Source organism: Girardinichthys multiradiatus, chromosome 6 (assembly GCF_021462225.1).
Source record: "Girardinichthys multiradiatus isolate DD_20200921_A chromosome 6, DD_fGirMul_XY1, whole genome shotgun sequence".
Lineage (NCBI taxonomy): Eukaryota > Metazoa > Chordata > Actinopteri > Cyprinodontiformes > Goodeidae > Girardinichthys > Girardinichthys multiradiatus.
The window spans coordinates 43,005,217-43,015,503 of record NC_061799.1 but is presented as its reverse complement, the minus strand read 5'-3'; the positions used below and the strand labels follow the sequence as shown (position 1 = coordinate 43,015,503).

The 10,287-nt window shown below is 39.6% G+C and overlaps 1 protein-coding gene across 1 annotated transcript; it reads left to right on the top strand.

The window, feature by feature from the left end:
- The first annotated feature begins 3,548 nt into the window (after positions 1 to 3,548).
- On the top strand, positions 3,549 to 5,711 carry LOC124870490 (tripartite motif-containing protein 16-like). The gene has a single exon (XM_047369210.1). It carries the CDS (start codon positions 3,578 to 3,580, stop codon positions 5,264 to 5,266), a length of 1,689 nt encoding a protein of 562 aa, XP_047225166.1. The 5' UTR covers positions 3,549 to 3,577; the 3' UTR covers positions 5,267 to 5,711.
- Positions 5,712 to 10,287: the final 4,576 nt, after the last annotated feature.

Sequence of the window (10,287 nt, the reverse complement as noted above, 5' to 3'; positions counted from 1 at the left end):
ACTTGATGCAACTGGCTGAGGTTCCCAAGAAAATGTTCTAACCAATTTGAACAATAAAATCAAATTTACAATATTAAATAACTAGGATCACTCTGGAATGTTTATGATTGTTTGTTTTTTTTTTCTTGTAAAGTGCCTTGAGGCGATATTTGCTGTGAATTGGCGCTATATAAAGTATGTCATGATTATTTTACTCACGAGTGGTAATCTGACCTTCTTCTAGTGACAAGCATTTTTTCAAGTTCTGGCACTAACCTGTGGGGTCTCTACTCTACAGAATAACATTTTCCTGATTGATGCTCATTTCTTGGATTACAGTAATCTGGTCCCTCATTCCCAGTTTTTGCTTAGATAACTCCTGAAGACACCCTCCCTGACTCTCCTCACTGCTTCTCAGGCTGCCCTTACAATGTACATTTTAGTACAGTGTACATTTTAGGACATCCTCAGGTCTCAGGAAAGAAAGGCATCAGATCTTAGAATAAAAGACATCAGGTATCAGACATCAGGGGTCATGTATCAGGTCTCGGAAAAAGGTTGTCAGATTTCAAGCATCAGACTAAATGAAAACTCATCATTTGCATATTAGGCAGTCAGAAGGTAGAAAATATATCACTTTTGACTGATATATTAATTGCAAAGAGAAGTAAGAAGGGATGCCAAACAATCCCAAATCTCTAAAGAACAATGTGTCAGCATTATGTGGCTGCTGAAAACACAAACTTTCAAATGTTAGCAAAAACATTCAATAACGTTTATGTTACCATTTTCAAGGGCCCTTTTCAGCTCCTCATAATCTTTCAGCTTGCCCTTTTCCTGAAACGTATACAAGGCAATTACTTACTAGCCACTAAGGCTAGCTAGAATGAATTAGCCAAACAAAATGGTGCCACTGATTCAATTTATCATACATAATTAGCTTTGCTTCTATAATTTCCCGCTATGTAAATTTCACAAACTGAACGCAACTTAATGTAACACGACAGCAATATAAACTCAACGTGGTATTACGAGCCCAAATCATTTTAAGATGATGTCATCAACCCTACGTTCTCCCAATGTTGCATGTTGATGACATATTTGTGTCACCTGCAGCAAGCTTTTCTCTCTGAGACAAATGTCTGAGACTATTTAATCTGATGCCTGAGACCTAATAACTTTGAGACCTAAGGATGTCCTAAAATGTACACTGTATGCCCTACTGGTACAAGCTGTTGGGATCTCACGCAACAATTCACCTACCTGTCCACCATCCAATGTTCCATTGTTCTGCAACTCTTACCTAGAAAGGACAAAAGAAGACTGTAATTCATCAACCACCTTCCAACCTCAGCCTCTATGGATATACTTATCTCCTCCTGGACTTCCAGCTGTTTCGCCATCAGTAAAAGTCCATCTCCTCCCATAACAGCACATGTTCTACTATTTTCTTTTTCTTTAATCTCAGATAATAACCGCCTACCTCTCCTCCTTACCCTTGTCCAGGATCCTGGCTGCACATGAGTCTCATTCTCAGTAAACATGACACTGCTGTGTTTGTGTGTAAAGAGAGAAGAACTGGCACAAATTGATGCAAATTGGCCCTATCTGCTGCACTTGATGGATGGTGTTGCACCAGCATGTATTTATTGCAGAAGTTTAATTGTACTTGGGCTAACTTTAAATTGAGGAAGAATTATCAAAAAATGTATAAATGGGAATGGTGGATTTCTACTTAAACCCAACTCAGCAGGTGGGATGAGGTCCAGGTTCCTTCAGCAGGTTTGTCAGGATCTGTTTGACACTGATAGACTCTTCGAACATGAGCTGGACCTAGATGATGGGCAAACTGAGTGCAATTTGGGAAAATCTTTCAACAATACGGCAAATGAATCCTTATTCTTTACCTATCTTAGGGATACCCAGATCGTGATTGTTCAGAGACACAGAAAGCTAACAGTCAATGGTAAACTCTTGGATTCCAGCCAGGCCCTGCCCAAAAGTATCCAATTGAATTGCACTTTGTGGGTCCTGTAGAGGAAACACCAAAACATTCTTGCTACTGGACTGATCATTATAGGACACAGGGTTGATAAACTGACTCTACAAACTTGTAATAATTACTCTTTGAAGGAGAAGACATATGTTCAGAATTGTCTCAGTGAGAACACTGTCTGTTAAAAATACAAACACCATACAAATATTTGTGGATTTGTTTGAAAAATTGTAAATATGTTTCAGTGCAGTTCAGTACAGATTAATTATATATACCCATTTTATGACAAATGTCATCTCAAGGCACTATTCAGGACAGTTTATATAAAGAAATACATAATTAGGTTCAAGTTCAAATTCAGTACATTTTAATTCAATTCTAGTTATAATACAATGCAGACAAGATCACTATATTATTCTAGCTGGTAAAAAGTGTGCTAAGGAAACTCAGCTGAATGCATTAAGTTTTTACAGCAACCCCTCTTCCTGAGGATGTGGTGACAATGCACTGCACCGAGTGTTTAACTTTGCAGCAATCTGTCATACTTAGCAAGCCTGCATTAAAACCTTCACAGCCACAAGTGTTATACAGGCTGAAAGCTGATGTGAAAACTGTAATTTGGAAAACATGATACTAAAATAGTTTTTTTTTCACATTAGTAGTATTTTTTTTTGCCTCTATGGAGGATGTAAAACTGTTTGACAACATATGGTCATTACAAGAAAAGCTTAGTAGGTTGATTTAAAAACAATAAAGTGCTATGTCCAGATTAAACAGTAACCACTGAAATGTAGCATTTATTTATGTAACTTTTATACTTTATAATACGTTTTAATCAAAGAAATGCTTTCTCTTTTAGTATATGTAGATCCTGTGGATGGACACTACTACATATTTCCTCAGAGACCTAACGCTTCATCATAGTTTTAACAACTGTCACTTCCTGTTTATATTAGTTTTCAGAGAAGCTAAAAGCTAACCAGTAGCTGCTCTTATTGTTGAATGACTTGTTAGACCTAAAGAGGATTTTTGTGACTGTAATATACTACATTTGGATATTTATGTCAACATATTAGGAAAACAGAAGCAACAATATCATATCATTTTAATAGTGTAATTTTAAAAGGAGTATTAGGCTGAATAACCTCTGCTCTGCTACTGCTACCTCTTATACTGCTCTATATTTACTCTCACTCACTTAAAACTGTGCACATATATTTATATTATATTGTAGATATGTTTATACTGTTTAATTTGTACTGTATTGCACCGACTACGCCAAAACAAATTCCTTGTATGTCCAAAAACGTACTTGGCAATAAAGCTTTTCTGATTCTGATTCTGATTCTGATAATAACTCAGCTACTAGCTAGCTAAGCTAATAGCTGTTAGCGTAACGTCACGCGATTTGGCGTAGTTCAGTCCGTAGTGCGAATACTCATAAACCCATCATGGCGGCGCCCGTGTCAGCAGTGTATTCAGAACTGATTTTCTACATGTTGGACCGGATAGTTTCCATTTTCTGTGGCGTAGCATAGGATTTATAGAGCGGTCTGGTTATAGTTTTCGTTTGGAGAAAAAATAACTAACTATTATCGTAAAATGGAGCAGAAAGAAGATCAGCTGGACAGAGAAACCTTCTCCTGTTCGATCTGTCTGGATCTACTGAAGGATCCAGTGACTATTCCCTGTGGACACAGTTACTGTATGAACTGTATTAAAACACACTGGAATCAAGAGGCTCAGAAAGGAATCCACAGCTGTCCTCAGTGCAGGGAGACTTTAACGCCGAGGCCAATCTTGAAGAAAAACACCATGTTAGCAGCTTTAGTGGAGCAGCTGAAGAAGACTGGACTCCAAGCTGCTGATCACTGCTATGCTGGACCTGAAGATGTGGCCTGTGATTTCTGCACTGGAAGAAAACTGAAAGCTATCAAGTCCTGTTTAGTCTGTCTGGCCTCTTACTGTGAGAAACATCTTCAGCCTCATTATGATTCAGCTACATTTAAGAAACACAAGCTGGTGGAGCCCTCCAAGAACCTCCAGGAGAACATCTGCTCTCGTCATGATGAGGTGATGAAGATGTTCTGTCGTACTGATCAGAAGTGTATCTGTTATCTCTGCTCTGTGGATGAACATAAAGGTCACGACACAGTCTCAGCTGCAGCAGAAAGGACTGAGAGGCAGAGAGAGCTGGAGGTGAGACGAGAAGAAATCCAGCAGAGAATCCAGGACAGAGAGAAAGATGTGAAGCTGCTTCAACAGGAGGTGGAGGCCATCAATCACTCTGCTGATAAAACAGTGGAGGACAGTGAGAAGATCTTCACTGAGCTGATCCGTCTCATCCAGAAAAGAAGCTCTGATGTGAAGCAGCAGATCAGATCCCAGCAGGAAACTGAAGTGAGTCGAGTCAAAGAGCTTCAGGAGAAGCTGGAGCAGGAGATCACTGAGCTGAAGAGGAAAGATGCTGAGCTGAAGCAGCTCTCAAACACAGAAGATCACAACCAGTTTCTCCACAACTACCCCTCACTGTCAGCACTCAGTGAGTCTACACACTCATCCAGCATCAATATCCGTCCTCTGAGATACTTTGAGGATGTGACAGCAGCTGTGTCAGAGCTCAGAGATAAACTACAGGACATCCTGAGAGACACATGGACAAACATCTCACTGACCCTCACTGAGGTGGAGGTTTTACTGTCAGAACCAGAACCAAAGAGCAGAGCTGGATTCTTAAAATATGCATGTAAAATAACCTTGGATCCAGACACAGCACACAGATATCTGTTACTATCAGAGGAGAACAGGAAGGTGACAGTGATGGATCAACATCAGTCTTATTCTAGTCATCCAGACAGATTCACTGAATGTTTCCAGGTCCTGAGTAGCGAGAGTCTGACTGGATGTTGTTACTGGGAGGTAGAGAGGAGAGCCAAAGTAGCTTATATCGCCGTCTCATACAAGAACATAAGTAGAGCAGGAAATGGAAGTGGATTTGGATATAATAACAAATCTTGGTCATTGTATTGTTACCAACGCAAATATGAATTTTGGCACAAGAAAATGTCAACCTCCATCTCAGGTCCTGGTTCCTCCAGAGTAGGAGTGTACCTGGATCACAGAGCAGGTCTTCTGTCCTTCTACAGCGTCTCTAAAACCATGACTCTCCTCCACAGAGTCCAGACCACATTCACTCAGCCGCTGCATGCTGGACTTTGGGTTTTTAACTTTGCAGATACTGCTGAGATTGGTAAACTTAAAAAAGCAAAACCTTTCAGAATTAAAAGCTAAATGTTATGTTTCTCTTTGCTTAGAAAGCTTGTTCTACCAGCTTCATGCAACAATCATCGTCTTTTTATGTTCTTATGGGGATCTCCTGAAATTTAGCTGCTGTCAGGAAACATTTTAAGCCTCAAGAGTGCTGTGGGCAAGGGACACCTCCCAATCTGAGAGATTTGGAAAACCTTTGCAAGGCAGAGGGAAAATGTTTCCAAGTCAAGAACCAAAATGGTCAATAATGGTTCTATTTTGGATTTTGTGGACATTAATCCTGTTTACTTCTACTGATTTCTTACAGTTCAACCCAAAAGCATTGACTGATGTCTTCCTTAGCCTTATATGTTTCACTTTTTCAACTTCACTCCGTTTGGACCCAGTTTGGACCCAGCTGACTGAGAGCAACCAGCATCTATTGACACACTCCGTGGTGATGTAGCTCCTTAAAGGAGAGTTGCTGTTGTCTGTTGGTCAGGTCACTGTTACAAATGAGAACTTGTTTTCAACCACCGTACCTGATTCACTACGTATGAAATAGAATCAAATAAAGAAAGAAAGAAAGCATATTCGAAGCTCTAAGTCTCCACCAGAGGGCTCTGTCTGCGTCATGTGGTGCTTTGGTGGAGCTCGCTCTGGTTCCAGCTGCATACTTCAATTCCCAGAAATCTTTGCTCCAACCTGCCTGCTAGCATGACTTCCATCCTTCCAGAGCAGCACACAAGAGAAAACAGATGACTTCTGCGCCTCTCCGAGGCTGATATTTGTCGCAAAATCGCGCCTGAGTTTTTATTAAGAGCACATTAACTCTTGACGAAGCGTCTTTAAGAGGTAGGTGTCATGGCGGAATGAAACGGTGGCTTTAAATGGGACATAAAGGAAGCTTTCTTGCTAGCTGGTTGTCAAATGAACCCAGTGATGCGGAGAAAAACGGCCTGAGAGCTGCTGATGGATCATTTCTCTCGGGTTTTTCTGTTTATTTTGTTGCTGTTCGTTTTCATATATAGCTGGAAGACTTAGGCAGCCGTTTTAAAGGACATTTTAAACGTTTTAAAGTGTTGTGGTTGTTAGGGGCCTTCTCAGCCAGTTGTTTATCTCAGCCAGCTGCATTTTCTGTGTTTCAAGCTGCTATAAAGATGCAAATAGACGTCGTTTTGTATATGCGAGCAGCAAACACTCTGTTTTTAAGCCGTTATTACAATTTGCGGGTCTGTCTAGGCTTTAAAGCAGTTTGCAGACTCAGAAGGTCAGATCGTGTTTACATAAAGACTAAAAGCCCAGTCCTAATTTGATCACCAGTTCCCTCCCAGTATGATTGTTTTACAAGGTTTCGGGTTACCTGTTGGTGCAGGTGTGTCCAAACCTTCACATCCTGGCATTTTAAAGTTCAGCCTCCTGATGTAACATCAATATGCTTTATCTTTATAGCTTATTATGTCTTTACAGACATTACAAATATGTTTGGTGTCATAAATCTGTCTCATAAAATGTTATTCAGGTCATGCACTTTACTGGCACTTTAAAGACAAATCTTCTAAAATAATATTAGAAGTGAAACTGCCCTTTGAGGTGCTCCAGTTTTATCATGATCTTTCTCTCTCATCCAAGTGTTTTTCTAAGGTTTCTCTGACAATCTGGGTTTGCTTGATCAAACCAGTGACCCCTGCACCTCCAGCATGTTCACTGGGATTATTTCCTCCTTAAACGTTTTATATCAGTGTTTATTCTAATGCAGCTTTATAAACATTATTTAAAAAAATGGGACGATACATATTAATGAACATTAGGATGTAAATACATGAGATTATAACCAAGTCTCTTGTCCCACTGGCAGGTTGGTGTTAAAAACACACTAGTGCATCTGGAAAGTATTCACAGTGCTGCACTTCTTCCACATTTAGTTAATGTAAAGCTTTAATCCAGAATGTATTAAATTAATCTTTTTCCTCAAAATTCTACACACAATACCCCATCAGAACAATGTGAGAGAAGTTGGATTGAGATTGTTGCAAGTTTATTACAAATAGAAAACTAAGAAATCACATTTAAGTGAGTATTTAAAGCCTTTGTCATGAAGTCAAACGGATTTTCTGTAGACCTCTGAGACAGGATTGTCTTGAGCCACAAATCTGGGGAAGGTTAAAGAAACATTTCTGCTGCTTTGAAGGTCCCAATGGGCATAGTGGCCTCCATTATTCATAAATGGAGGAAGTTTGGAACCACCAGGACTCTTCCTAGAGCTGGCTGGCTGTCTAAACTGAGCGATCGTGGAGAAGGGCTTTAGTCAGGGAGGTGACCAAGAACCCCATGGTCACTCTGTCAGAGGTCCAGCATTCCTCTGTGGAGAGAGGAGAACCTTTCAGAAGGACAACAATCTCTGCAGCAACCCACCAATCAGGCCGGTATGGTAGAGTGGCCAGACGAAAACACTCCTTAATAAAAGGCACATGGCACCCAGTCTGGAGTTTACCAAAAGGCACCTGAAGGACTCTCAGACCATGAGAAACAAAACTATCTGGTCTGATGAGACAAAGATTGAACTCTTTGGTGTGAATCCCAGGCGTCATATTTGGAGGAAACCAGGCACCACTCATCACCAGGCCAATACCATCCCTACAGTGAAGCATGGTGGTGGCAGCATCATGCTATGGAGATGTTTTTCAGCAGCAGGAACTGGTAGACTAGTCAGAATAGATGCAAAGATGACTGCAGCGATGAACAGAGACATCCTGGATGAAAACCTGCTCCAGAGCTCTTGACCTCAGACTGAGGCGACGGTTCATATTCAGCAGTTCGGACGTCTCTGACGCTGCCAATAACCAGATTTTTAGTTCATATTTCAGCAAATGTTTGACTTCTCTAGAATATTAGTATTATAATAAAAAATTTTTTTACAATAAACTTTCACATTTATTGCATACTGTGAAGTAACATAGAAATATTTGTTCTTCATAATACTGTATAATAAAACAATATAACTGAATTATATGTATTTATAAAGTTCTTCAGCATCATGAAATAACTAAAATGAATCCCTTAATATTTCTGTATTTACAAATAAAAAAGCCTTAGCATTCAGAATATGAAATATGATGAAACAGAACCAGAAAAAAAGTAAAATAGTCCTAATTTCTGTCATGGGTTTGACTCCACAGGAAAAAGAAACATGTTTCTATTCATCCTATTTGTTTAAAATACAATAATGAAGTGACCTGTATTTATTAAGCATATGTGTTCCTAATGAGTTTGTTTGGTTCAGATCTGACTCATATACATCAGAGTTATTCAGATTATCCACACATCCAGATGGGATGAAAACGGGATAAAGTAGGATTGATTTGGTCTGCAGCACAGAGCTGCACTTTAACACATGCAGGCTCATTAGTTGCTCCTGGGTGTCGTCTCTTCAGATGCTCGTCATGCATGCTGCTTGTGTTGCTCTGCTGATGCAACAAAATCTTTCCAAACTTCCGTTTATTGTCGCCTAACATGAAGTTCTTCCATGCGTTAGACTGCTTCAGCTTTTAAAAGCTTAGAGACCCGCTTCTAACCCGACGGAGCTGTTCAATGACTAGAGTTGTGTCTGACGGACATTTCCAGCTTGCGTACCACGTCGACGGGTTATGTCAACTAGTTGCAGCAGCCTGGAGGTCTCTGAAAGGAGCCGGTGTATTGGTTGTGTTGCTGCTAGTTTTATGGTGGTTAAAGTTATATCCACCACTTTCTTACTGTTGCACCATACTTAATGTAAAATCTGAAAGATCCCTCAAAGCAGAGCCAAACAATGCTGCCGATGGCGTCTTTTCTATCTCTGCAGCTGCTGGTCCTCATCAACCTGCCTTACAGCTGAGAGGTTTTGTCTGTTGGAAGCAAATTAAGGATTTTGACTCCCACAAATCCTCAGAACATGTCTAACTAACAATGGGCCCAGATTGAATGCAGGCACAAGTGTGAAGTTCAGAGGTCATATTTTCCTGTCAGCAGAAACGTTTTTATCACATGAATAAATAACATTAACTTCCCATGAAGGTGAAAATTTTATTGGCTCATCAGATTCTGGGAAAGCTGTAAACCACCGGTTTTTACCGGTTCTGTTTCTGAACTTCTGTCTCTCAGACACTCATATTATTACCAGATTATCTGGTAGATATGGGTACAGGTACATAAGTAAGAATAAAACAGTCCAACTGAAACTGATATATTTGTATTTAGCCGTTCTTAATCAGAGCCTAGGAAGGACAAATGTTTCTGTCACCTTATAAAAGCTAAAATGGGTTAAGTAATTACTGCTTTAATGAACCAGAATTGTGCAAATGTGGATCTTTAAAAGACCTTATTTTCTCCTACAATCATTTAGAATAAATACTGTCTTTTTTTTCAGGGTTAAAACAGTTTAAACTTATAAGTGCTCAGAGGGAAGTAAAGAGAAAGCTACAAAGTGACACTGTACATAATGTGACTCACCATTTAACTGATGGTGGGGACTTCACAGTCCATTAAAACAGTTTTTTATTGACCTGTTTTTATCTCAGTCACACAAAGGTCTGGTTTTAGTTCCGTACCGATATGAATAAGCTTTGCGTACCTTTTCTAGTTTAGTCTAAATTTACCAAATTAAACAGAAGAAAAGAAGCAGAAACATGGAGTTTATGAACCTGTGGGAAAACACTTCATCAGCAAAAAGCTGCTGGACTTTAAATCATGTGTCTTTTGGTCTGTATAAGTGTTTCTGACAGTTGATGCAAAGTTACAGTTAGTTTCACTTCCCTAAGTGAGCTGAGCAGTTTCAGCAAAGAGCTACAGCTCTCATACAAGAATAGGATAACAGTTTGAGTCATCTGTTCAATGTTTTCATAAAAATACAGCAGATATTCCAGACCAGCTCAGTGAAACTGCAGTTTGAGGTTGTTGGAACAAGGATTCCTGTTGCTGTTTAAAGCAATTATGTTGCTATTAAATGGGAGTCTGATGAAAATGAGTTAAGATAAGTTACTCAACTATAAAGTTTGAAATGGTCAAAATTGGCCATTTTTGTATGT